Source organism: Aphanomyces invadans (assembly GCF_000520115.1).
Source record: "Aphanomyces invadans strain NJM9701 unplaced genomic scaffold supercont1.34, whole genome shotgun sequence".
Lineage (NCBI taxonomy): Eukaryota > Oomycota > Saprolegniomycetes > Saprolegniales > Verrucalvaceae > Aphanomyces > Aphanomyces invadans.
This window is the reverse complement of record NW_008580179.1, coordinates 297,421-320,265: the sequence shown is the minus strand read 5'-3', so window position 1 is coordinate 320,265 and position 22,845 is coordinate 297,421. Positions and strand designations below refer to the sequence as shown.

General features: G+C 55.4%; 9 protein-coding genes across 13 annotated transcripts; 5 read left to right on the top strand and 4 right to left on the bottom strand.

Moving 5' to 3' along the window:
- Positions 1-148: 148 nt before the first annotated feature.
- On the bottom strand, positions 149-2,116 carry H310_11800 (hypothetical protein). Its single transcript, XM_008878572.1, has 6 exons — positions 1,909-2,116; positions 1,559-1,842; positions 1,032-1,491; positions 582-942; positions 411-514; positions 149-352 (listed from the first exon to the last, which is right to left on the bottom strand). Exons 1-6 carry the CDS (start codon positions 2,101-2,103, stop codon positions 242-244), a joined length of 1,515 nt encoding a protein of 504 aa, XP_008876794.1. The 5' UTR covers positions 2,104-2,116; the 3' UTR covers positions 149-241.
- Positions 2,117-2,351: 235 nt separating this feature from the next.
- On the top strand, positions 2,352-3,003 carry H310_11799 (hypothetical protein). The gene has a single exon (XM_008878571.1). The coding sequence runs from the start codon at positions 2,400-2,402 to the stop codon at positions 2,769-2,771; it is 372 nt and encodes a 123-aa protein (XP_008876793.1). The 5' UTR covers positions 2,352-2,399; the 3' UTR covers positions 2,772-3,003.
- A 4,198-nt stretch (positions 3,004-7,201) lies between these two features.
- Positions 7,202-8,492, top strand: H310_11798 (hypothetical protein). Of its 4 annotated transcripts, XM_008878570.1 has the most exons (6): positions 7,202-7,287; positions 7,338-7,765; positions 7,815-7,906; positions 7,960-8,079; positions 8,124-8,278; positions 8,334-8,492. In XM_008878570.1, the coding sequence occupies exons 1-6, from the start codon at positions 7,231-7,233 to the stop codon at positions 8,403-8,405; spliced, it is 924 nt and encodes a 307-aa protein (XP_008876792.1). In that variant the 5' UTR covers positions 7,202-7,230; the 3' UTR covers positions 8,406-8,492. The 4 variants fall into 4 exon arrangements, with proteins under 4 accessions (XP_008876792.1, XP_008876790.1, XP_008876791.1 ...); XM_008878568.1 differs by having other exon boundaries at positions 8,124-8,492; XM_008878569.1 differs by having other exon boundaries at positions 7,960-8,278.
- A 57-nt stretch (positions 8,493-8,549) lies between these two features.
- H310_11797 (hypothetical protein) lies at positions 8,550-10,372 on the top strand (the record flags this gene model as incomplete). Its single annotated transcript, XM_008878566.1, has 2 exons — positions 8,550-8,879; positions 8,927-10,372. Exons 1-2 carry the CDS (start codon positions 8,556-8,558, stop codon positions 10,370-10,372), a joined length of 1,770 nt encoding a protein of 589 aa, XP_008876788.1. The 5' UTR covers positions 8,550-8,555.
- A 766-nt stretch (positions 10,373-11,138) lies between these two features.
- H310_11796 (hypothetical protein) lies at positions 11,139-11,640 on the bottom strand. The gene has a single exon (XM_008878565.1). It carries the CDS (start codon positions 11,624-11,626, stop codon positions 11,198-11,200), a length of 429 nt encoding a protein of 142 aa, XP_008876787.1. The 5' UTR covers positions 11,627-11,640; the 3' UTR covers positions 11,139-11,197.
- A 1,202-nt stretch (positions 11,641-12,842) lies between these two features.
- H310_11795 (hypothetical protein) lies at positions 12,843-13,386 on the bottom strand. The gene has a single exon (XM_008878564.1). It carries the CDS (start codon positions 13,363-13,365, stop codon positions 12,925-12,927), a length of 441 nt encoding a protein of 146 aa, XP_008876786.1. The 5' UTR covers positions 13,366-13,386; the 3' UTR covers positions 12,843-12,924.
- A 107-nt stretch (positions 13,387-13,493) lies between these two features.
- H310_11794 (hypothetical protein) lies at positions 13,494-14,298 on the top strand. Its single transcript, XM_008878563.1, has one exon. The coding sequence runs from the start codon at positions 13,891-13,893 to the stop codon at positions 14,290-14,292; it is 402 nt and encodes a 133-aa protein (XP_008876785.1). The 5' UTR covers positions 13,494-13,890; the 3' UTR covers positions 14,293-14,298.
- Positions 14,299-14,874: 576 nt separating this feature from the next.
- On the bottom strand, positions 14,875-19,749 carry H310_11793 (hypothetical protein). The gene is made up of 15 exons (XM_008878562.1): positions 19,549-19,749; positions 19,260-19,498; positions 18,915-19,204; positions 18,791-18,868; positions 18,532-18,727; positions 18,047-18,304; positions 17,831-18,003; positions 17,731-17,785; positions 17,463-17,666; positions 17,106-17,412; positions 16,799-17,025; positions 16,605-16,754; positions 16,481-16,558; positions 16,187-16,433; positions 14,875-16,139 (listed from the first exon to the last, which is right to left on the bottom strand). The coding sequence occupies exons 1-15, from the start codon at positions 19,715-19,717 to the stop codon at positions 15,133-15,135; spliced, it is 3,678 nt and encodes a 1,225-aa protein (XP_008876784.1). The 5' UTR covers positions 19,718-19,749; the 3' UTR covers positions 14,875-15,132.
- An 822-nt stretch (positions 19,750-20,571) lies between these two features.
- On the top strand, positions 20,572-22,816 carry H310_11792. 2 transcript variants are annotated; one of them, XM_008878560.1, is made up of 10 exons: positions 20,572-21,175; positions 21,230-21,284; positions 21,341-21,432; positions 21,485-21,650; positions 21,708-21,912; positions 21,957-22,046; positions 22,093-22,169; positions 22,220-22,295; positions 22,352-22,425; positions 22,478-22,816. In XM_008878560.1, exons 1-10 carry the CDS (start codon positions 20,605-20,607, stop codon positions 22,590-22,592), a joined length of 1,521 nt encoding a protein of 506 aa, XP_008876782.1. In that variant the 5' UTR covers positions 20,572-20,604; the 3' UTR covers positions 22,593-22,816. The 2 variants fall into 2 exon arrangements, with proteins under 2 accessions (XP_008876782.1, XP_008876783.1); XM_008878561.1 differs by having other exon boundaries at positions 22,220-22,425.
- Positions 22,817-22,845: the final 29 nt, after the last annotated feature.

The following is a 22,845-nucleotide window of genomic DNA, read 5'->3' as shown; positions in this document are numbered from 1 at the left end:
GGGCGCCGTGCGGGCTGGTCGACGGTGCTGTGGAGGGATGGCTGCGATGGGTTGCCAGCCCGCGCGACCACATTCATGGTCGACGCCTGCTCGTATGCACGGAGCAACCGTCGAGTACTCGACGCGAGCGGTTTTGTAGACAGCATACTGTATCCCAACAAAAAGATAGCTTTGGAATTATATGCATGCATGGAGCGCGACAACTCCCATGTCAACTCGATCATCCCAGACACGCGCTCATTTAGACGTAGGATCCGTAGGCAGCGACCAACGCGTCCGGCTGGAAGTGGCGCCATGTCAAGATGAGTTCGTTGTAGTGTTCGGGGTGCGATCGTTGGAACGAAACGGGGTCCTACAGGCCCACACGCACGTCAACCCGCTTCCACCGTCTCAAGGAGGAACGGTCGTACCTCCGCAAAGCAGACAAAGATCGTATGCAGCGCAGTGATGACCAAGTTGGCCAGGATCATCGCCATGCTCACCCCCGCAATGAAGCCCAACACGCCAAAGATCACTACCGAATGCGTGAGCTTCCCATTTTCCCAATGCCCACGGTCGAGAAACGCGGGCGTTTTCCTTACCATAGCGAGTCGTGTCGTCGCCGCCGAATCCGGCGACCCAATCGGCCGGCGCAAATTTGGCGACAACCAGCCCAACCACGCACGTGAGCACACCGACGCCGAACGCGCCGATTGAGAGCGCCGTGGACGACAAGTCGTCGTTGATTACGGCGGTCCAGCCACGCGAATCAAACAGCTGCATCACAGCCTTCCCAGCCGTGCGGAAGTCAAAGCCGTAGATCCCGACGTACGTGTACGCCCACATGTTGAAGTACTCGACGAGGCTCTCAATGCAGTTCAGGATGCATTCCGCCAGGCAAGCCACGCACGCGAGCGCCGCGTTGTCGTCTTCCGCCGCCTTGTTCTTGATCGTGCGGACAATCTAGCGATTAAAAGGGTCAGGAGGAATCGTCCTAAGAAGACGACAAATGGGAAAAAATCCTCGGGATCGTTCCTCTGTCCACGTCGTACCGTGCGAAGCGCCTGCAACACGGCAACAATCAACGACCCAAAGCAAATGGACCCGAACGAGGACGTGAGCGATCGGTAGAGCGAGCCGGCGACAGCGCGGTCGGTGTGGGTGTTGTACCACCACGTGGCGACGGTGCCGGCGACGGTGCAGGTCATCACGTTTTGGATGACCTGCTGGCCCCAGTAGACCGATACGAGCAAGAAGAAAATCGCGACGTTGAAGCCCGTTCCACCGCACAAGGTCCCGTGCGATTCCTCCTTCTCGCAGTTGGGGTCCGCCACACGAAAGAGTTGGTACACACCGACTGCGCTGACCGACCACGTGATTAGCCACGCGACCTGGACAAGGATGAAGAACAGGGCCAAGACAAAAATCGACTTGTGCTTGCTCAACGCCACACAAGCAAGTTTCAAGTGTGCGCTAGCGAATGCAATGCGGTTCTGCACGGCGTTGATGTAGCTACAGGAGCATACAAGGGTGGACCGTCATGCGCCATGGCGAGAAAAGAATGGAAAAGGACACGTACCAAATGTTAATCGCGGCGCCGAGCAGGAAGAACAGCCCGACGAACGGATTCACAAACAACGACATGATGGCAAAGCCAAACATGAGGCCGACGTTCATCCAGAGTGCAAATCGAATCATGTTCTCTGCGCAAGCCATCAAGACTTGGATCCACAGCGCCGAGAAGACGACCGACAGCCCAATGAGGCTGCCACTCACGCCAAGAACCATAGTAAAGCTCTTCTGCGCGGCTTGCGACGGATGTTCCTCTTCAAAGTGCTTGAGGTAGTCCAGTCCCGACGTGAACTGCGAAGGCGATGAGTCCATCACGAGGAGGAGGAGGAGGGTCTTTCAGTCAAGAGGGCATCGTACCGCAAAGTACGCTATCGCGACGAGGTGGCCTACGAACAGAATCGCGAAAAACGCATCGTTACACTTCGGCGCAGGGGTCTCAAGGCGCATGGACTGCACGGGTGGGCTTCCGTGTCGGTGGTTGTTGCGCTGCTCCGCCGCATGCTTTCCAAGCATCGGCTCATGCTGCTCGCGCTGGTTGTACGTGTAGTTCATGGCCGCTTCGAATGCAAATTGAGCCACCACGGTGCAGTTTCTTCCATCATACTCCTTTCAAGTCAAATCCTACATTCCTGTACTGCGACAGTTATTCAACGGGGAATACCAACATTCCAAAGATAGAAGAATTTAATTCCTGAACGAGTCGATACAAACTACAAGGTAGTTGAATCCACACGACAAAATAGCGATTACACGAGTTGGAAAAAAGCACATACAAAACACGTGGTATTTCAATTGTGTCGAACGAATCTAGAAATTCGAGCGCTCAACGTTTCCACGACCTGATCATCATGACAAGCAGCTCCAGCAGCCTGCTGCAGTACTCCCACGTCATCTTGACGTGCGGCGACACCGACATGCCCTCCATCACATCGCTCGCCCCCATGACGCAGCAGCTCCTTGCGCAAGAGATCTTTCAATACGACTTTTCAAAGGAACGTGCCGTCATCGAGTCGTCAAACAGCCACTGGATGTCGCAGGACGCCGCAACGAACGACGAAGAGCTGGTCAAGACTGGCATGGCGATCTTGAATATGGTCGACCACCACGGTACCACGCCCCCTTCCCCAGAAAAGAAGAGTCGGGCTGGTCTGGATCGTCGAAACAGTGCCGAAGAGGCAGCAATTGCGATGGCACTTGCTGTCTCGCTTGAGGAGTACTAATCGTCAACTATATTGTCCACAGGTCTACTCAACACTTCGCTCAAATCGAGCACTGCATCAACGAGCACAACTTGGCTGCTTACTGGACGGCATTGCACGTGCCATGGTGTTCAGATTGAGGCCGCGCTCGCACTGCATCTGCGTTGATCATATTCATGTTGTTTTTCTGGAAAATAAAACATTGGGGGATATAATTGGAGAAAAGCTGAAAATTTGGAACTTCAAAAACGTCACTTTTATATTGGAATTTGTACGGAGAAATTCTCTGAAGAAAATTTTCTTGGGGTATTTCTCAAGTTCGTCCAACGAGTGGAAATACACTCACGGACAAAACTTAGGGAACACTCACATTTCATGGCATATCTCACGAAGTATTGAGAGTTGAGAGTTGCTGTTTGAGTATGATGAGCCAATAGCACTGAGGAAGAGCTAGTTATTGCTACCGGCGCGCAATTCGTCAGCATCGAGAACTTTCTATTCAACGTTCAATTTGTGGACCCAGACAAAATCAAGGAACAGAATTGACTATACAAAATCCAAGATAGTAAGAGTGTTTGTGAACCCATAGCGCGTGGGAAATCACTGTCAGTCGGCAATATGGGTCGAGAACAACTTACCGATGAGATGCGTGGCCGCATAAAGGGCCTTCGGGAGGCAAATTGGTCGTACCGCGCCATACGCGCGGTTACTGGCACGTCCGTCGCTGTGATTTCTCGCTGCCTGCGTCAGCAGGGGCGCAGCAAAAAGCAGCCTGGGAGACCTGTTTCTCTCTCCGAGCGGCAAATCCGACGTTTGGTTCGTAAAGATTGCAAGACTGGGTCAAGCGCCGCAACCTTACACAAGGCCTGCGAACTACCTTGCAATATCCGGACGACTCGACGAGTACTGCAGCGATGTGATCTGCTCGACTATACCAAAACGCAACATACCTTGCCGCTCGCGCCTGCGCACAAGCATTGTCGTTTCAAGTGGGCCATGCAACATGCCGAAAGTCCCTTCGACTGGTCGTGTGTGGTCATTTCGGACGAAAAGAAGTTCGACTTAGACGGGCCGGATGGTTACAAGAACTACTGGCATGACATCCGACAACCCAAGCGGAGCTTTGTCACGCGACAGCAAGGTGGCGGCTCCGTTATGGTGTGGGGTGCAATTGCGAGTTGCGGGAAAAGTGCTCTTGCTATCCACGCTGGAAAGCAAAATTCAGCTGATTATATATTTACACTGTCCGAGTACATGTTGCCGTTCGCTCACCTAAAGTATGAGCAATGTATTGAGTTTTGTATAGCAAATTCTGTTCCTTGATTTTATCTGGGTCCACAAATTGAATATTGAAAGGAAAGTTCACGATGCTGACGATTTGCGCGCCAGTAGCTATAACTAGCTCTTCCTCAGTGCTATTCGCTCATCATACTCAAACAGCAACTCTCAACTCTCAATACTTCGTGAGATATGCCATGAAATGTGAGTGTTTCCAAAGTTTTGTCCATGAGTGTATTTCTCGCGATCGTCCAAGTTGAAGTAAGATATTGTGTAATCCTAGTACATTCGAAACTGGAGCTCCTCGACGAAACGAATCGCGTAAGACCGAAGGCCGAGAACCTGCTTGAATACTTGATAAAACAAAAATAAAGAAGAAATATATTATATAAAATCAAGAAATCTATTAACTGTAAGCCAATCAAAATCATTGCCGTCAAATAGTTATAGCCAATCAAATCAAAGCACTTTCCCATGGACTGCACTGTCAGAAGTCAGTCTCCGAGTGACGATGCAGCGCACCTCACCACCACACAGATATCACACGCACTCGTCCCAGTCACCACCACAGGTCGATCTTGTCTCTGATACTCAACGGTCTACTGCGCATAGCACCCCTTCCCACAGTCCTCTTGGACTGTATCGCATGCGGCCAGGTTTTGTTGTCAAAGAGACCGTTTACGGCCGCGATCACAATGGCCGCAGATTGCCATTAGTGTTTGAAGGAAATTCTTGGGAGAACATCAGAGAACGTCTGTTTCAGTTTGTACGACCACACATCAAGGCACTTGCGACCCATGAGTCTGAACCACGAGTGCGGTCTGTGTCGTCGGACTCCCCAACGATAGAAAACTACGATTTGTTTGTGTCAATTTGTATGGGGCGAAACTATTTCAGGCCAACAGGCCCTGGCAACGCCAATCAATACCTGGCCGATCACGCCCACCAAATCTTCAATGTCGCATTATTTAAGTGGGGAAATCGCATCAACTCCGCCGCCGGTTTACAAGAATTTAACCTGCAGTGCGTGGAGCCACAAGTCCAAGACCGCGCTGGTGCGGCCGCAGAGTTATTGCAACAGCAAACTGTGGAGGATTTGAAGGCAAGATGGGGTGGAGTTTACTCTGGTTTTGAGGCAGTATGGCGAATGTGGGCGGCCATCATTTTGAAGAAGCCTGCGCATGAGCATGAATCCTTGGTGGAATCCCACCCACCAGTTGAAATGATCCATCTCTTTCAATCTGTTCCGCATGGAGCCCAAGTCTGCAATGAGTCTTTTCAACTTAGCCTTTCGTTTGCCCGAGAAGTTGTAAACTCCTGCATTGCCGACATTGCCGTTCTGCATCAAGATGCCACGAATCTCACCGTACGACTTCAATCATTACACAACACGTCGATGACAAAAAAGAGCGTCATTGACTGTGAAGGCATGGAAAGAGAAGTGCGGCCATTTAATGCCGGAGGTGGACTCGTCGAATTTCTTGGTAGAATTCCAACATGAATGATGTCGAGCATGAAGAAAAACACCATGAGAAATAAAGATCACATTGACTGCATTACTTTTTAGCCTTCTGCAACTGTAGCATTGCAAAAGTTATATCCCAATAGGCTGTCGTTTAGTGGGGATTCTTTTGCCGCATGAATTTGAGATAACAGCTTGGCTGGATCAAACCGCCCTTGGATTGAATAGCCGCAATGTTGGCAAATGCCGGACATGTCGTATCTTTGAAAGTGCACCATAATGCTCAAAATGTAGGCCAGCAAATCCTGGGTCGCGTTTTCCTTGTATTTGCGCCGGAACATTTTTAACCAGCCCAAAGACGTGTTCGATCGGATTGAAAAATGGCAAAAGATTAGGCACAATGCCTACAGAGCGCAAGAAGTTCACAATGTCGGAGTGACAATGGATACTGGAACCATCCAGAATCCAAACGGATCCTTTCGCAGGGTAAATTGAGCAACGACTTGCATGACCGGCACAACATTTGACAAAAGCATGGCGATCAAACGTGCCAACGGTATCAAAAACTTCGTTCACCCCATTTACGTCAATGAAACAGAGCAGCGATACACGTGGTTTTCTGTCAAACTCGCCGCGAAAACACAACCTATGTCCCTTCATGGAGTAGCCTCGCTTTCTTAACATTCCTCTCGAGTCGAAACTGACTTCGTCGAGGGAGACAAGATTTTGGTGCGTCCAATCAATTGATGACAGCTCGCTGAAGAATCGAAAGACATCTTCTTGGCGAACTTGCATTGCACGACGCTCTAATACTTTCCATGTGTGCCCGTAGCCGTGTATAATGCGCCAAATTGTGGTGACGGAGATGTACTTCTTAAAATGGGTTTCGAAAGCACGTTTTGCCTCGTCAAGGTAGGCAATAGGGTTTTGCTGGTAGTATCGGACAACCCACTGTTTTTACAACCCACTGTTTCTGCTCGTCGCTGAAGGCACGGACTTGACATCTTTCGTTCGAAATCGGATGAGTTTTCATACCGCTCAATCCCCCTTCAGATCGTGGACACAGACTTGTTGAACAGCCGTGCGACGACAGAGCGCTTGGCGCCAAGGAAGTAGTACACATAAAGTGCGTGCATGACAGTGTTCTTCGATGCATGAGTGTGCTGAACGTGCCAGAGGATCATTCTTTCTTGCATTGTGTGTCAGAGAGATATACTGTGCATTGAATACTATATTGGGGACAAGATAATCCCAGCTGAGACGTTTTCAAGCGGTTTTGGCCAATCGCGTCGCCAGTCCAGATTTGGGCGAAATTGACAATATTTATATTCCAAATCATCCATCGCGGCATGATTGGCTAAAAGTCTCATGAGCACAATGAGCATGAGTATCGATCGAAAGTCGCTAGGTCGCACCGCTCGGTGGCTGTCGCGCTCGGTGTGGCGTCGTGGACGGCGAATGCGGTCGCTGGTTGCTGGGGGCCGCTGGAATTTTGAAATCGAGAGGACAAAACCCGCCTGGGACCTGCGTCCACAGTTCATAAGCACATGAGATTTTTAGCCAATCATGCTTCCTTCGTTGGACGGAATATAAAAATACATTCAACTTGGACGATCGTGAGAAATATTTTCATTATTTGGACGACCTCAAGAAATCCCCAAAAATTCTTGAGCACGCTGGGCATAAAGTGCCCAATTTCAATTTATAGCACCCCCACAACAAAATACAACACCCGACAAGATGCGGATTCCGCGGGTGGACTGCTTCAGCCCGACAGCGAGTCGGCAGTTGCGCCAGGTGCTGAGATAGCGACGCTTCCTCCTTGAGGATCTCATGATTTCCTGAAGGCATGCATGGATGTCGGGTTCTTCTACCTCGAGGGGCATGGCATTCCCACGACGTTGCAAGCCGCCGTGTACGATCAGATGAAACAGTTCTTTCACCTTCCCGAGACCGAGAAGCAGAAAGCCCGTGCGGACAAGAACATGCGCGGGTGGGCACCCATGTACGAGGAAACGCTGGATCCTTTGCACCAGTCGAAGGGTGACACGAAGGAGGCATACCACGTGTGCCGTCCGTCGTTGCCGGACGAGGTCCACCTCCCGCTGCACGACACGGAGAACGTGTTCCCAGACCCCCAAACGCTCCCTCAATTCAAATCCATCACGACCGCGTACTTCGACGCCATGAGCGCTCTTGGCCTTCATGTGGCGCATTTGTTTGCCGACGCAGCGGGATCACCAGGATTCTTTCAACCCCCCGGCATGTTTGATCGGTAGGAAAGGCATATCTCGACGAAGCAATACTTCATCAACACCGTGCAGGCCCATGGCTGTGCTGCGGATGCTTCGGTACAATGCCGAGCGGTCCGATGTCGAGCAAGGCGTCATTGGCGCTGGTGCCCACTGCGACTACGGTAAATGATGTGTTGCGCTGTCGGCCCATTCAAATCGCAACGTCGACTGAAAGGACTGCTCACGCTACTGTCGACGGACACGGAGCCAGGGTTGCAGATCCGTCATCAAGGTGCATGGGTCGATGTGCCTTATGTCGAGAACGCGTTCATTGTCAACGTCGGCGACTTGGCTGGTACGCATTCCTTCCACGACAACGGGCTTCACGGACTGGCATAGAGCGATGGACGAACGGTCTGTTCAAGTCGACCGAGCACCGCGTCGTGAACATGACAGGCAACGAGCGATACTCCATACCGTTCTTCTTCGAGCCCAACTTTAACTGCAAGGTGGCTTGCATTCCATCGTGCGTGACGCCGAAACGACCTGCCAAGGTACACGACCCCGTCCTCCATTTGAAACGACCGCTCTCATCGTCACGGGGAACAGTACCCAGAGATCTTGGCAGGGGAGAACCTGCTTCAGAAGTACAGAGACACCCATGCGAGCTACGCATCGTGACCTCGCGGCGCGTCCGCCGCCCACAAGATCGTAGAAACCGACTTCATCCGCATAACATTTTGAAATCTTGAACTCTGTATCCGGATATCTCATGAAACCGCAAACGGATGCACGAACGTGGCAATCGTCATCTCGAATTGGATGCCCACGATGCCAGATCCATGGTTCTTCCACCGCGTCCATGAAGGCGTGCGCGAAGTGTTTGAGCAGCGCCTTCTCACAGACGTGACGCTGTGCGTGGGCTCGAAGCGCATCCGAGCCCACCGCCTTGTCCTCGCCCTCCACAGCCCGTACTTCCGCGCCATGTTTACGATCGGAATGAAGGAATGCCACACGAATGAAGTCCACGTCGACATGGTTGACACCCAAGCGATGGATTCGATTCTCGAGTACATGTACTCGGGTCGCGACGTCACTCTGGACGGAGGCAACATGTGGCCTCTCTTGGCTGCGTGCGACCTCTTTGACATGGATGTACGAACGCCGACGATGACGATGCACTCTTGACCCTGACCCCGCAGGTTCTTGTGGACGCGTGCTGCGCCAAGATGGCGTTGGAGCTGCGACTGGACAACTGCGTCAACATCTTGGCCTGTTGTGACGCGTTCCAAGGGCGGGAAACGTGTGCGATTCTATGCAGTGTGGCGTCGACGTTCGTGACCACATACTTCCATGCCATTTACATGACGGAATCGTTCCAAAACCTTCCCGTGGCGCTCTTGCAATCGATTCTTACCAGCCCGATGCTGTGTGTCCACGACGAGCTCGACGTTGTCACTGCGCTGCTACATTGGGTCGAGTTCGACTCCGCCAATCGACAAGGTCATCTGAAGCCGCTGTTGAATTCCTGTGTGCACCCTAATGCTCTCAACTTCTCAGCACCCGCATGGTCACACCTCTCTGCTCGCTTACGCTGCCACAGCATCCATCAGTGGCCATCCGTTCGAAAGCCAACCCGAGGCTTATCCATTGACGCGCGCCCCGACACGACGAGGTTGTCCACGATCCCGGTTATCGTAGCTCTCGGTGGTGTAGCTGGACGGTCGATCTCCCGCTCCACCGAGTACTTGGACGCCATCTCGAATTCGTGGAAGTCTTTTGTGCCTATGCAATGCCGGCGCGCTCACTTCAGCGCCGTCGCCATCGGCAACCAACTTTACGTCCTCGGGGGATACACCACCCGTCGCGCTGTGGATCCTGATGCATCCATGCAAACGCACTTGAACTCAATGGACGTGCTGCACCTTGGAACGCGGCAGTGGTCCAAGGCGCCGCCAATGGCTCACGCCCGCAGCTACCTCGGAGCAGTCCACGTCGACGGCTACCTCTACGCCATCGGTGGGTTCGACGGCCGGCGCCACTTCGCATGCACCGAGCTATTCAGTGTGGCCACTCGTACGTGGAAACATGGGCCTCCAATGCACCATAACCGCAGTGGGCTCGCTATCGCCGCCGTCCATGGTCGAGGCAAGATTGTAACCTGCGGTGGGTTCGACGGCGCGCGCCACCTTCGATCTGTTGAAGTGTTGGACACTGCGACGAACCAGTGGTCACTCGTGGCCTCCATGCATTCCATTCGCAACGGCGGCGCCGCTGTCGCTCTCGCGTCAGGCTACATTTATGTATTTGGTGGCGAAGTTGCCCACGGCAGCCGCATCACGACGGGAGAGATGTACCATGTTCCGTCCAACGTATGGGCACCGAGCGCGCCACTTCCTGCAGGAGTCAGCGGCCATGGCGCGGCGCTGTGGCAGCATCAGTATGTCTACTCTATCGGCGGCTCCACTGACACCGAAGACGCTGGGGCGACCCAAGTCGACTGCGTCCAGCGGTTTGACGGGGTGACGCACAAGTGGACGCCCCTGCCATGGCTACATCTCAATCGCCCCCGAACAGGGCATGCTGTGGTAACAATCGAGGTCGACCCGCGCTGGTTCATGCAGCGTAATGTAGAGAAAATGATGTAGAAATTGTCGCGTCGTGCTCGGAGCTGCTGAAAACGCAATGTCGCGTGGTGGGCTCAATGGAGCTGCTGGTAGAATGGTAGGTGAGGACGTTGGTCCAGGGCGTGGCGACCACTCGTCGTGCGAAGTCGCAGGCTCCAAGAGTAGGAACGGTGTGGAGGGCCAAGTCTTGCCGCATGCTTGCTGATTCTCTGGCATCGTGTGGCGGACGTTGTGTCGATGCAAGTAGGTGTATTGCTCTGGTGCATTCGCCACGATTCCAAGGCATGTGACCATTTGGCGACTAGTAGATCACGAAGCGAGCGAATGACGCAGTCGCCATCCAGAGGTGGGCGGGGCCAACATGACGATGTATCATGCCGTCTACTCGTCTCGAGACGACCGAAAGAAAGCCCTTGTCGCTCCAGCGTGAACGGATATAAAAGTTGTGCCGCGAGTGGAAGTTCGCAACAATTCCGTCGCACTGTGCGTTGGGGATGCTCAGAATAGGAATGGCGAGGGTCCTTGGAAGGCCGCTGTTGTGGCAAGCTAATGTCCGCCTTCTCGGACGTTGCAAGCGTGACGTCTGACCAAGCGTTCGATCGACACTAGCGACGAAATTGAAAGGGGTCGACTGCCGTATAGGCGGCAAGTTGAGGTCGCCGATTTCGTGTGTGGTGATAGAAAAGCCTATGTTTTGAATGGTTGAGGTCCCTCTGCTTACGTCAAGAATGCCAGCTCGGTCGGACTTTATCGTTTGCAGATATAGTGATTTCTAAAGAGTTGTAGGTGCTTGCGACCACATCGGATGGAGAATAGATTGAATAGTTTAACAAGAGCGGAGTTGGACTAGCTGACAAGCGCCAGGTTTGTTTCCACTGCACTCGCGGAAGGAGACGGGAAGGCAGTGGCAAACGCTGCGTCAAGCACGTGATGGGATCGAGAAACCTGCACGACGAATTCATCGAGCAATGCCACGTCTTCGGCGAGGAGGAAGCCGTCGAGTGTGCTAAACTCAACATCTTCGTGTGCAGGGCCGTCACCGACAAGTGTGCGCGCGTCGTTCAGCCACTGCGAGGCGCGATACCTGGTGGACGCCGGCATTTCGTACAGCTCGATGGCGACGAGAGCGCGAAACTTTCGCCGCAATAGGTTCAGTCTAAAGCGACAATCCGCGAGGACGCGGTCCACTGCGGAGTTTTGCAGCGCAAGCGGCTGAGCAGCAAGGCGGCGGAGGCGGCGATCGATCGCGGCGAGTTGGACGCTGGTGCGGTTCATCTCGCGAAATGTCAAGTTGCAACATGACGAAAAATGTGCCTGCAATTCCAAACCAAACCGTTACTCTCCGGATGATGTTATCCGGATTTCTCCGTGTCCGAGGAGGTGGGTTTGGGTCGAGGCCATGGCCACAAGCACGCATGTTGCAGCTCCCGTCTCGGCTGCATATCCATCGGTCGTTCACGCTGCGGCGTGAAGGCGCCAGGTCATGCCGACCATGTGCCACCGACGTTTTCGCAAGGTACTGGAATTTAATTTTCGAGGGTCGCACCACATGTCTCTCGATCTCGAACGAATCTGACGAGGATGGCGCCAGGGTGCTGGATCGCGACAGATACATGGCGCCACGAAGAGCGTCCGATGGCCGCAGAAGCTTGGGAAGGGTGTCACGTCCCAGATAAACCTGGCACAATCCATCGAGATGGCGACATGACGTGGCACTCCAGGCGCTCGCCATTCAGACCTCGACGTCTTTCAACGGCATGCGCACGTCATTAGGGATGCACCAAGCCAGCGACTTCACGAAAGTTGTGCTTTCGACAGTTCAGGGTTAAGAGTGACGTCGGGCGAATCGATGGCCCGTCCGTCGCTAACCTCAACATGATGCTTGTACCCCTCGTCGTAGAGCGTTATATACCAAGAAAGCGCTGTCATGGCCATGGCGACGGAACGCCGCTTGTCTAGACGTCGGTTGGCACGGCGGCCAGGTATTTGATGCGTTGGAGCGGCAATGACCAACGGGACGGTCCCGCTCGACGCTTGCACAAATTCTCAACATGACAACGTCGCAAAGACGTTCACAACAAGCTCGCTCGCTCGAGCCGAAAACCTCCCATGTAAATAGCGGGAGCAAGCAATACTTCCTATGCACGTTCTAGTCCAGCGTTCGGTGTAAAATGGCCGCGGTTGTGGATAGCCCACGTCTACCCAGCACAGTTCTCCGTCGACAATACGAAGAACTGCCTTCTTGACTCTCCTCGTCATACTTTGGCAATGAGAGCCACCGCTTGAGCCGCCGTGATCGAATGGAACGAACGCTAGACGAATGAACGGTTGCGCGGAGGTGGTAGCGCAACCCAAGTTGCTTGGCGATTCGTACATGCAGCGGGTTACGCATCTTGGGGCTTCGGTCGTGCTCGCGCCGGGGTGACGATGCATGGAGCGGGAACGCCAAGGCGTCATGAAGGGGGGTAGCAATAAGCCGAAAGATGGAACGTGCGTAAGGCCAAGACGAATACCGAGTCCATGTGTTAAGTTAAAAGCGGGTACGAAATAGAATAGGAACAGAGCCAACGATACTAGCTCACGAGGGTCGGTTTTTCCACCGCTGCAGTCGCGGAAGGAGTCGCAAGGAAGGCTGCGGACGCGGCGGTCTTGTCAAGCTTGTGAATAGAATGGGCGATCTGATGGACGAACTCGTCCAGCAAAGCTGCATCTTCAACAAGGAGGAAGCCATCGAGCGTGCTGAAGTCCACGTCATCGTCTGTCAAGTCCATCGAAAGCACGTTGCGGTCATCTGTTATCCATTGCGAGAGCCGTGCGTGCAACTTGTGGCTTGTCGGCAAGGTTTGCAGCTCTTGCGCGACAAGCGCTCGATACTGTCGTCGGAGGTCGTACAGTTTATGTGTGCAGTCAGCGACGACATGGTCCATGGCGGTATCCTGCACGACATGTGGCTGCTGGACGAGCAGACGGAGGCGGCGGTCGATCGTGGCAAGTTGGACGCCCGTGCGGTTCATGTCCCTGGCCGCAAGAAAATTTCAAAATGAAGATCTCGAAAGTACACGAAACTCCTACGCTTCCGGATATTATCCGGCCTTTTCTCGCTCGACTCAGTCTATACAAAACCCCAGTATAATTTCAAAACGCCTGAATCTGTAACGACCCGGTGCACGGTCAAGCCATTCCGCGCTGTCTGGCGGCCGTCGGCGCTACCTTGTTCGCATATGCGTACGTTTGCAGGGCTGACTATGCCCTGGGCGTGCTCCCACGCGCGTGTTTGGGGTCCCCAGAGACTCCATCGCGTCGAGACGCAGCGCATACTGAGCAACGTGTGTAACACAACGGTGTCCGACCGTGCTGGGTTCGAAGCAGGAACGGTGCGGATGCCTGTCGGATGCAACGTGGTGTGCGGACGGGATCCTCGGATGTCGCCGGTCCTCTCACGAACGTGGTGACACCATCCCCTCGAGACGAAGACGCGTGCCCCGATCGACACGGGTACGACGGCCCAGAATCTTGCCACCAACCACCCGTTACGTGGCATGACGAGAGCAATGCGACGCTCGAACTCGCGGCTGCGGACTGGTCAAGGCCAAACGTCGTGCCGTGCTGACCCGTCGTCGTCAGCTCGTCATGTCCCTCTTCCAGCGAAAAACGCGCGGCGAGGAAAGGGAACTACTGTACAGGGCCACCACAAACGTTGCTCCGTCTTTGGGATCGCCACAGTACACGTCCGCCACGCCGCCGATATACACGGCGCAGAGTTTGCTGCTCACTGCATGCATGAGGATGGGGACGGAGTGACGACTGGCCATGGCAATCGCGGTGCCACCAAACGTTGTGATCTTTCCAGTAGGTGTCAAAACAGTACGAAATTTTTGAATTATGGCGTCAAATACACAGCTTCGACCAGAAAAATTGGCAAAACATCAAGAACAAAATGAAATCACGTGAAATGCTTTGACATTTTTTGAGCGAACATGCGACAATTCGATGGGGATTTCTCAAGATCGTCCACCGCGTCGAAATATTTTTTACGATCGTCGACGTTGAACGTTCGTAAGGTATTTTTATTCCAAGTCGTCCATCGCGGCATGATTGGCTAAAAGTCTAATGAGCAGGAAGACGCTACAAACCAACCATCATGGACTGGGTGCACATGAGTATAGATCGAAAGTCGCTGCGTCACACCGCTCGGTGGCTGTCGCGCTCGGTGTGGCGTCGTGGACGGCGGGTGCGGTCGATGATTGCTGGGGGACGCTGAAATTCTGGAAGGAGACGACTTAAGCCCAACTTGGACGAACTTCCAAGGAATTTTACCTCGTCAGACTTTTAGCCAATCATGCCTCGATGGATGATTTGGAATAAAAATACCTCACGAAAGGTTAACTTGGACAATCGTGAAAAATATTTCGACTCGGGGGACGAACTTCAGAAATCCCCATATTCGATCAAGTTTTTTTGACGATATATTTCGTCCGCGAATATGGATAGTCCGTGAAATGAACACAAAAAAGTGACAGTTTGCCAAGAAAATGTCGAAACAAAGATCGCGGCGGTGGCGGCAAAGCCCTCTCACCTTCTGATCGCTCTGCCGTGATTCCCGAGACCGTGCGGCGCCGAGAAGCTCCCGTCCCCTCATTCCAGGTGGGAGGCGAGTACTGCAAACTCGCCGACGTATTGTATTTCACTTCTCAGCGACCCTCTGCCTCTCTTCAGCACCTGGACGTAGCATCGATCGTGTGGTGTATATACAATGGTCGTGGAACGTCGCTACGTATCCTTTACGGCACAGGGTCGAGCTCAGGGAGGCGGCAGTACGCACACGCGCCATCGCGGAGGTACTCGAACTCAAAGTCGTCCTCGTGGAAAAACTTGCGGCAGGCAGGGCTCAAGTGGACCTTGATGTCGGGGATCATGTTTTTGTAAAACTTGCACCGGAGCGCTTTCGTCGGGTACCGAACCACGAACACTTCATTCGGCTTGAGCGCGGCCAGGATCTTGGCGTCGATCTGGAGGACTTTGTAGCCGGCGCCGCGCGCTATCGCCTGGCGATTCAGCGCCTTTTCAAACATTTGCGACCCCGACAGGACGACGGGTTTGTCTGCATGGTCAGGGTCGTTGTCGTCGCCAAGCCGCATCGACTGCATGTTGCCCGTGTCGGTGGTTTTCCACGGGTCGCCGGCGCTGCTGTCGTTGTTGTCGCCCACGGACGGAAGCACCTCGAGCAACGCGATCGCTTCTTCGTCCGTCAGGTCGGGCGTCGGTTGAAACTCGACGAGCGGCAACGTGTCAAACGACGCGAACGAGCGAACGAACGGATGGCCAGTGTGCACGCAGACATCGCCCGTCCCGTTCGGATTCAAGAGCGGATTCGTCGTCGACGACCGGTAGTCGATCGGGAGCAACTCGTCCCGGTCCGAGTACGGCTTGGTCTGGAGCGTCATGCTCGTGACGTCGACGGTGTTTTGCCACTCGGGGCGCACGCGCATCTGGTGCAAGCGCTCGTACATTTGCCGCGCGAGCTTGAATGCTTCGAGTTGCTGCGCATGTTGGGCCAACGTAAACACAACGCGGGCGACCGATACCCCCGGCGGCGGCGCCGCCGCCATCGCTTTCGCGCTGAGCGTGTTGAGCAGAAACTGCGACGCGTGGAAAAGCGTCTCAGGGAGAAGCGTCGTGAACGGCTCGTCCGTGTACGCAAAGATGACGCTGTACGCAAAATACACGTCGGCGCACGTTTCATGCTCGAGCGCGGCGCGAATCTTGGCCTTGTCCGACTCGGTCGTTGCTACAACCACCGTGAGATGATGCTGGTGGTGGCCCTCGACGACGCACCGTCGGGGCTCGTCGCCGCCACGCACGCGAGCAACTCGTCGCACAACCGCCAGTGAAAGTACGACGCGTCTTTGAACCGCGTTTCGACGACCGCCGACGCCACAAGTTGCTCGAGCAACTTGATGCACTGGTCCGGGCGACGCGCCGACGTGTACGCGGCCAGCGCGTCTTCGTATCGATCCTGCGACGCCAGCCATTCCGCATACGGCACGTACACGTCGGCTACGTTTTGGATCTTGTCCTTGTGCTACGACGGAATGCGTCGTTGCCGGCGGCGCCTCGACCGCCACGTACCTTTTGGGCGAGCCGCACCGCTTCCTCCCAATCTTGGCACGCCAGGTGCATTTTCATCAACGCGTCAAAGTCGCCAATCTACATGGTGACGTTATCGCACCATGTCGTGATCACGTCATCGGACCTTCAAGTACACGTCGCGGCACTGCTTGAACTTGCCAGCGTGCAAGAGGTACTCGGCGCACATCGAGAGGACCTTTGGGTCGCAGTCTGGGCGCTGGACAACCTCCATCAAGTCATTGAACCATCCGCGCGCGCCCATGATTTGCACGGCCTACATCCCTCCGTCGTCAGTCGTCCGGGTCGTCGCGCGCCGACCTTGGGGACGTTCCCAGACGCCAGGTACATTTCGGTCGCGGCGCGCCAGTCGTGCACGTCTTCAGCCCACTTGGCTTGGTCCTGGACGAGCTGCTTGACATCGATCGACTTGGACGCGGCCGCGTATTTCTTTGCATCGTCCCACATCCGTAGGTCGCTAAAGAGCTGAATCGCTTTCGTCGCTTCGTCGTAGTCGCCGAGAAGCTTGGCGGCCATGTGAAACTTGCCTAGAGCCACGACCACGATCAGGATCACGGGGGCCGCATCCCCTCTCCGACGCCACCACCGAAACAGGAGCGCCGCGTACCTTGATACGCCAAGATTTCAGCGAGAACGATCGCTTTGGACTTCTTGTCGACGTCGGGCGACGGCGCGCTCAGGGTTTGGCTCTTCCGCGTCGCTTCGATGTGGTGGACGAGCTCGATGTACCGAATGTCGCGCACACGGATAAAGCCCTTCCGCGCAATGTCAAAGTCCATGTTCTTGAGGGCTTCCCACGCGAGGAGGCGCCAGTCGCTCTCGGTGACGCCAAGGCATGCGACTTGATACGCGAGACCAAACTCCTTTTGCTCGACGTACCGATAGAGCGGCGCCGATTGCGGCACGTCCATGGCCTACGCCGCCGCCATCCATGTCATCGCTAGAACGGGACGGCGGCACGTACTTGGACGGCGAGGGCGTGGAGGCAAAACACTTTGGAGCCTGTGAACCCGACGACAAACCCTTGCATGCGCTGGGCATGGACGGGAAAGTGGCCCGTCTTGATCTTGAGTTGGTTCTGCCCCGCAAAGCACAGCATGTCGTCAAACTCGGTGTTCCAAGCGACCGAATTCGCCCCCTTCTCTTCATACAGAAGCTCCTTCGTCACCTGCGGTCGGCGGATGAGGAGCCGTCCGCGACTTCTCTTGCCACGTCCGCCGATGGCAACGTACCAAATTGTACACGAGGCACGTGTTGGTATCGTCGACGACGGCGAGCTTTTCGCGGCTACCACGGCCATGTTAGTCTTGCCAAATCGCCGCCGCCACGTACTTGACGGAAATGTCGAGGCACACGATCGCGTTCGACTGCTTGATCAATGGAATCGGGAACGGATTGTCGAGAAAGATCTGGAGCACAGAGCCGTCTTTGAGCCCGACCAAGAGCCCTTCCTTGCCCTTGGCGCCGCCCGTCACCGTGATGTACCGAATCGGCGATTCCAACACCTACGAGCCACCCGTCGCGACGGACCCTCGCACGACCGCGTACCCATTCGCGCTCCTTCTTCCCGGCAAAGTTGTACTGTTGCAGCTTGCGTTGCTGGCACAAGATAAAGTGCAGCGACGCCACAACGAGCAACGAGCACGGCAGGTCTTTCTGGATCCGGTCGCGGACGCGGTAGTGCATGTCGTACGAGCTCTCGTTGGACAGCTCGTAGATGATGATGCGGTCGCTGAGCTGCACGGCGAGCCGATCGCGGTACACCGCGATCTTCTTGACAAAGTCGCGCGTCTTGATGCGGACTTTCTGCACGAAAGCGCCACCGCCACATCAGTGCGAGCGCAAGACCGACGTACAGACCGATCTGCCCATGGAAACCACACCCATCGAGACAAAAGTTGGCATCACGACGGCGATGGACCGCACCACAAACACCAAGGACGCAAAAGCCTCACGCAGCAGACACACACACAACGCCCGATGCCAACGGAATCGAGCGAGCCACACACACACACGATGCTCTCAGTGCGTACCTGCTCCGTCATGAGGTGCTGGACGATGACGTCGGTCATGTTTTCGCGGTACGAGTACCGCTCTTGGAAGATGCCGTGGACCGTGCCAAAGTTGAGATGGTACGATGCCACCGTGCCGTTGTCGGTCCCGACCGCAATCGTGTTGGCTTTCGGGCGCGCCTTGACTGTCCACACCCACGCCGGAACTTCGCAGATGCTGCACGAAACACAGCGCGTGAGCCTCGACCTTCGTCGCCATCCCACACACACACACACGTACTCTGAAAGGAAGATGCCTTCCTTCGTGTACAAGCTCGCCTTTCTGTTTGACCCAGCCACGAGAAGGTACTTGCCCTTGCTACAGTCGACGTCAGCCACTCGATCGCAACCCGACACGTTTGTACTTGAAAAAGCTGACGCAGCACGGATCAAAGGTCAGCTTCCGGTCTTTCCCGTACTGCGTTCCGTTGAACTGGTAAAAGCTGAGCGTGCGGTCCCAGCACCCCACGGCCAAGATGTCGGTCTGGTCATCGCGCCCTGGACTCCAGCTCAACGTCCAAACGGGCGCCGTCCGCTCAATTGTGACCTTTTCCCCGCCTTGCTTGTCGCGGATGAGAATCTGCCCGTTGAACATGCCCATCGCCAAGTACTCGCCGTCAACGCTCCAGCTCGCACTGAGGATTTTGGACACGACCTGGGCACGACATGTGACGATGCCGTCGATCGGCCGTGAAGGGACGATGCATTACCTTGTGCTTGGCAACGGACTTTTGCTCGGGCGACCAAAGCCCGAAATCGGATGCCGTGCAGCTCGCCAAACACTGCGACTGCGGGTTGTACGCGACCTTTTGGATGCTGTCGTTGTGCGTGTACTTGAGGATCCCTTCGGCTTTGTCCGTCCAGATGATCACGACGTTGTCGGCACCCCCCGACGCGAATCGCTTGCCATCATGCGCGTAGTCGACCGTGTACACCGTGTCCTTGTGTCCTGCGTGCATTCACACGGGCTCGTTAGTCGCGAACGTCGCCAACTCGTACCCTTGAGGGAATGCAGCAACGTCCCGTTCGTCGTGTCGTAGATCATGACGCGGGTGCCGATCGCTGCCACCAACTGGGTCCCGTCTGGATGGTACGCAATGTCTTGCACCACAACCTTGACGCCATTCCGGTCGGGGACTTTATCCGACCACGCCAGCGACGTCCGCATCGCTCCAAAGATCTCGCGACGCTTCACAATTCCCAACGTGCGTCGAACTTTAACCGGATACATGCCGATTTATCCGGATACGTTCCCTGTGCGACGGGAAGAATACATCCTGGCCGACGGTGGGCTCGATGCCGCGAATGCCATGCAGCCCTGCAGTCTCCGAGGGGTATGCCTGTGAAGAAGGCAGCGCTGCGGCCATGAAGTAGACGTGTTGGCGACCTCGCAGTGACGCCTGTGTGCGTGAAGAAGCGACGTTGTCTGTGCATCGGGCCGAGCTATCCTGCCACCGTGTCGTGGTGTGGTTTCGTTGTACGGCATGCGTGGAAGCTGTCGCCTATGTGCCGCCTCAAAACACCCCATGGGACGGCTCGACACTCCCCGAGGTGGGGAGTGTCGAGCCGTCCTGTGGGATGTGGCTGTGTGGACTCGTATTGGCGGCAACTCACCCTCCAGCAAGTTTACGCACTTGCGCTCAATATCCGACGAGCCCAGGCATGATGTTGTGGAAGCGAATTCGTGAGCTTCCCCTTGTGGAGCGGGACGGCCGCCTGTGAAGAGCTGTCAGTAGCGGTCGCCGCCCGTGGCCCGTGGACTCGACGGCACAATGGTCGACGATGGCAATTTGAAGATCTGGGGCGGGAAAGGAGCGGCGTTGTTTGATTGGCTGCTGAAGGGACAAACGCGATTTGATTGGCTTCAGTTTTGAATGCGGCCCCATGATTGGCGAAGAGCACGAACCAATGGGGGCATGCAATGTTACCAGGTGGAGTTCTATTCCGCGGAGAAAATTACCCATACGACAATCAAGTGATCGAGGCATAATAAAATAAGAGGACAGCTCAGTCCCACATCCGAAAGAATTCGCATTTTCAAACCCGGCGATCGGCATGACGACAGCGGCGGGCGGCCTCAAGCAGCGCTCGCTGCACGATTTCTTCGCCAAGAGCGTGCGCACCCCCGACTCGATCTCGAAGCGACTGGAGCTTGTGGACGAAACCGACTCGGACATCGAAGCTGCTGTTGCGAACCTTGACAACAACGACGATGAAATGAACGTCACATACGACGATGCCGACGACGACGCACAGACCGACTTCACGTTACCAAAGCGCATTTCGTTCTCGCCGAGTCAGTGCAGCGAACCCGACGGAGAACCTAGCTGCGATCCAGATGTGGCGTCGAGCCAAAAGCAGCATCCATGGAGTGACGACTTTGCGCCACCGAGTTTCTCGCAGATGTACAGCCAACAATCGTTCTGCGATTTTTCAACGCCGCAAGACCAGCCCGTCGTGCATATGTCGCATCCTCGATCTCCCTCTCCGATCAAAAAGCGGCCACGGACGCTTCCCACCTTCCAAGGGCTGCCGTTCCTGGACCCGCCATCCACATCCACAGCAGTCACGCCCACGGCCGGTGGCCAGGTTGACCACGAAACCAACAGCGAAGCTTGCAGCCTTGGTATGGCTTCCCCTCGTCCTTGGTGTCATGCTTCACGTCGTCTCTTCAATGTAGCCGTCGAGTCTCCCCGCGGCCCGTCGCCGCCGTTTGCCCCCACTCTGGCTTTCATGTTGGATGCTTCACGCATCATGTGTACCCATGACTTACCTCGACCACCTTCTATAGGACGACGCCATTCGCCGACATCAACCAAAATCCATTCGCCCCGGTCACATCCACCGAACGCAAGCGAAAGAAGAAGCACTCGGCACCTCCACGTACGCCATCCATCTCACGTCGAGCACGTCCCCATTCCGTCCATGGCGCTAGTGTGGCTTGGCGCAGCTACGGCGTCCAAGTACCTCCACGACTTCGTCGAGCGCGAAGTGCTCGGATCCGGCTCGTTTTCGAAAGTTTTTAAAGTGACCAAGCGCTTCGACGGATGGACGTATGCCATCAAGAAGAGCAAGCGGCGTTTCCGCAGCGCGTCCGACAAGTGAGCAATCTATCCATGCTTTCCTCTCTCTTGCTTGACAAACGCAACGATGGCCAGGCAGCGCGCGCTGCGCGAGGTCCATGCGCTGGTCGCACTCAGCGACAGCCGCCACATCGTGCGGTACTACGACGCGTGGATCGAAAACGAACTGCTTTACATCCAACTCGAGTTCATGCACGGGTGCTCCCTCGCGACCTTTCTCGGCGATGCCACCCACGTGAGCGAAGCGACGGTGCGCAAAGTGCTCAAGCATCTCGCGACGGTAACTACGTCCATGGGATCGCGGAACCCTGACAGGCAGCACAGGCGCTGCGCGACATGCATGCGATGAAGGTTGTCCACATGGACGTCAAGGTCGACAACATCCTGAGGCACCCGACGTCAGGAGTGTTCAAGGTGAGCGCCGCGCATGCTCGCCGTCGCTGACGTTTGCGGCGCGTAGCTCGGGGACTTGGGGACGGTGGTGCCCATGGACGGGTCCATGGAGATTATGGAAGGCGACAACCGGTACCTGTCGAGGTACACGTGTGCGTGCGGGCGACGGGTGTGGCTGATGAACGACGTTGCAGGGAGCTCTTGGAGGGGAATCGGTCGCATTTATGCCAGGGAGACATTTTTGCGCTCGGCGCGACCATGTACGAGCTGGTAAACACAGCGCGACGACCGACCCACGACGATGCCACATCTGAGTGCGTGCCTAGATTCGCGGCGAGGGCCTCCCGAGCTCGGGCGACGACTGGCAGAAGATTCGAAATGGCGAGTTGACCGTGTTCCGGTACGTGTCGGAGGATGGAGGATCATCAAGTCGTGACGAAGATGTTGTCCAGGCACTACTCGAGCTCGCTGCAGCACCTAATTGCGAGCATGCTGCACCCCGATCCCCTCGCGCGGCCGTCCGCCGACGAGATCCTGCGCCATGAAACAGTGGTCGATATCGTGTAAAGAACACTCGTCTTGTTCGTGTCGTCGGTCCGTGAAAGGTCCATGGCTGTGGAGGGGGAGGGGGCAAATGGAACCTTCATGCAGCATGGAATGCCCCAACTCGGGGCCGCTCTCGTCATGGATCGCAGCTCCGCGTCGTCGCCGTCGATTTTCGGTGTGGTAGCGTTCCGCCTTTAGTGATCGATTGCGTCCACACGGAGGTCGCCTCAACGCGCGAATGCGGGAAGAAGCCATCGCGGGCATGCGGCCCTGG

What these genes read in the sequence shown, in the direction of transcription:
- H310_11800 (XM_008878572.1), bottom strand. Translation starts at nt 2,103, where the DNA reads ATGAACTACACGTACAACCAGCGCGAGCAGCATGAGCCGATGCTTGGA. An exon ending in GGCGCCGCGATTAACATTTG is followed by an intron (nt 1,492 to 1,558) that starts GTACGTGTCCTT and finishes ATGCTCCTGTAG; the next exon opens with CTACATCAACGCCGTGCAGA. An exon ending in CGACGACACGACTCGCTATG is followed by an intron (nt 515 to 581) that starts GTAAGGAAAACG and finishes CGCATTCGGTAG; the next exon opens with TGATCTTTGGCGTGTTGGGC.
- H310_11799 (XM_008878571.1), top strand. Translation starts at nt 2,400, where the DNA reads ATGACAAGCAGCTCCAGCAGCCTGCTGCAGTACTCCCACGTCATCTTG.
- H310_11798 (XM_008878568.1), top strand. Translation starts at nt 7,231, where the DNA reads ATGCGGATTCCGCGGGTGGACTGCTTCAGCCCGACAGCGAGTCGGCAG. An exon ending in CGAGTCGGCAGTTGCGCCAG is followed by an intron (nt 7,288 to 7,337) that starts GTGCTGAGATAG and finishes GATTTCCTGAAG; the next exon opens with GCATGCATGGATGTCGGGTT. An exon ending in CCCCCCGGCATGTTTGATCG is followed by an intron (nt 7,766 to 7,814) that starts GTAGGAAAGGCA and finishes AACACCGTGCAG; the next exon opens with GCCCATGGCTGTGCTGCGGA.
- H310_11796 (XM_008878565.1), bottom strand. Translation starts at nt 11,626, where the DNA reads ATGAACCGCACCAGCGTCCAACTCGCCGCGATCGATCGCCGCCTCCGC.
- H310_11795 (XM_008878564.1), bottom strand. Translation starts at nt 13,365, where the DNA reads ATGAACCGCACGGGCGTCCAACTTGCCACGATCGACCGCCGCCTCCGT.
- H310_11794 (XM_008878563.1), top strand. Translation starts at nt 13,891, where the DNA reads ATGACGAGAGCAATGCGACGCTCGAACTCGCGGCTGCGGACTGGTCAA.
- H310_11793 (XM_008878562.1), bottom strand. Translation starts at nt 19,717, where the DNA reads ATGCGGACGTCGCTGGCGTGGTCGGATAAAGTCCCCGACCGGAATGGC. An exon ending in TGCCTCGACATTTCCGTCAA is followed by an intron (nt 17,786 to 17,830) that starts GTACGTGGCGGC and finishes TGGCCGTGGTAG; the next exon opens with CCGCGAAAAGCTCGCCGTCG. An exon ending in CGGTGCGGCTCGCCCAAAAG is followed by an intron (nt 16,434 to 16,480) that starts GTACGTGGCGGT and finishes ATTCCGTCGTAG; the next exon opens with CACAAGGACAAGATCCAAAA.
- H310_11792 (XM_008878560.1), top strand. Translation starts at nt 20,605, where the DNA reads ATGACGACAGCGGCGGGCGGCCTCAAGCAGCGCTCGCTGCACGATTTC. An exon ending in TGCTCAAGCATCTCGCGACG is followed by an intron (nt 21,913 to 21,956) that starts GTAACTACGTCC and finishes CAGGCAGCACAG; the next exon opens with GCGCTGCGCGACATGCATGC. An exon ending in GGCGAGTTGACCGTGTTCCG is followed by an intron (nt 22,426 to 22,477) that starts GTACGTGTCGGA and finishes GATGTTGTCCAG; the next exon opens with GCACTACTCGAGCTCGCTGC.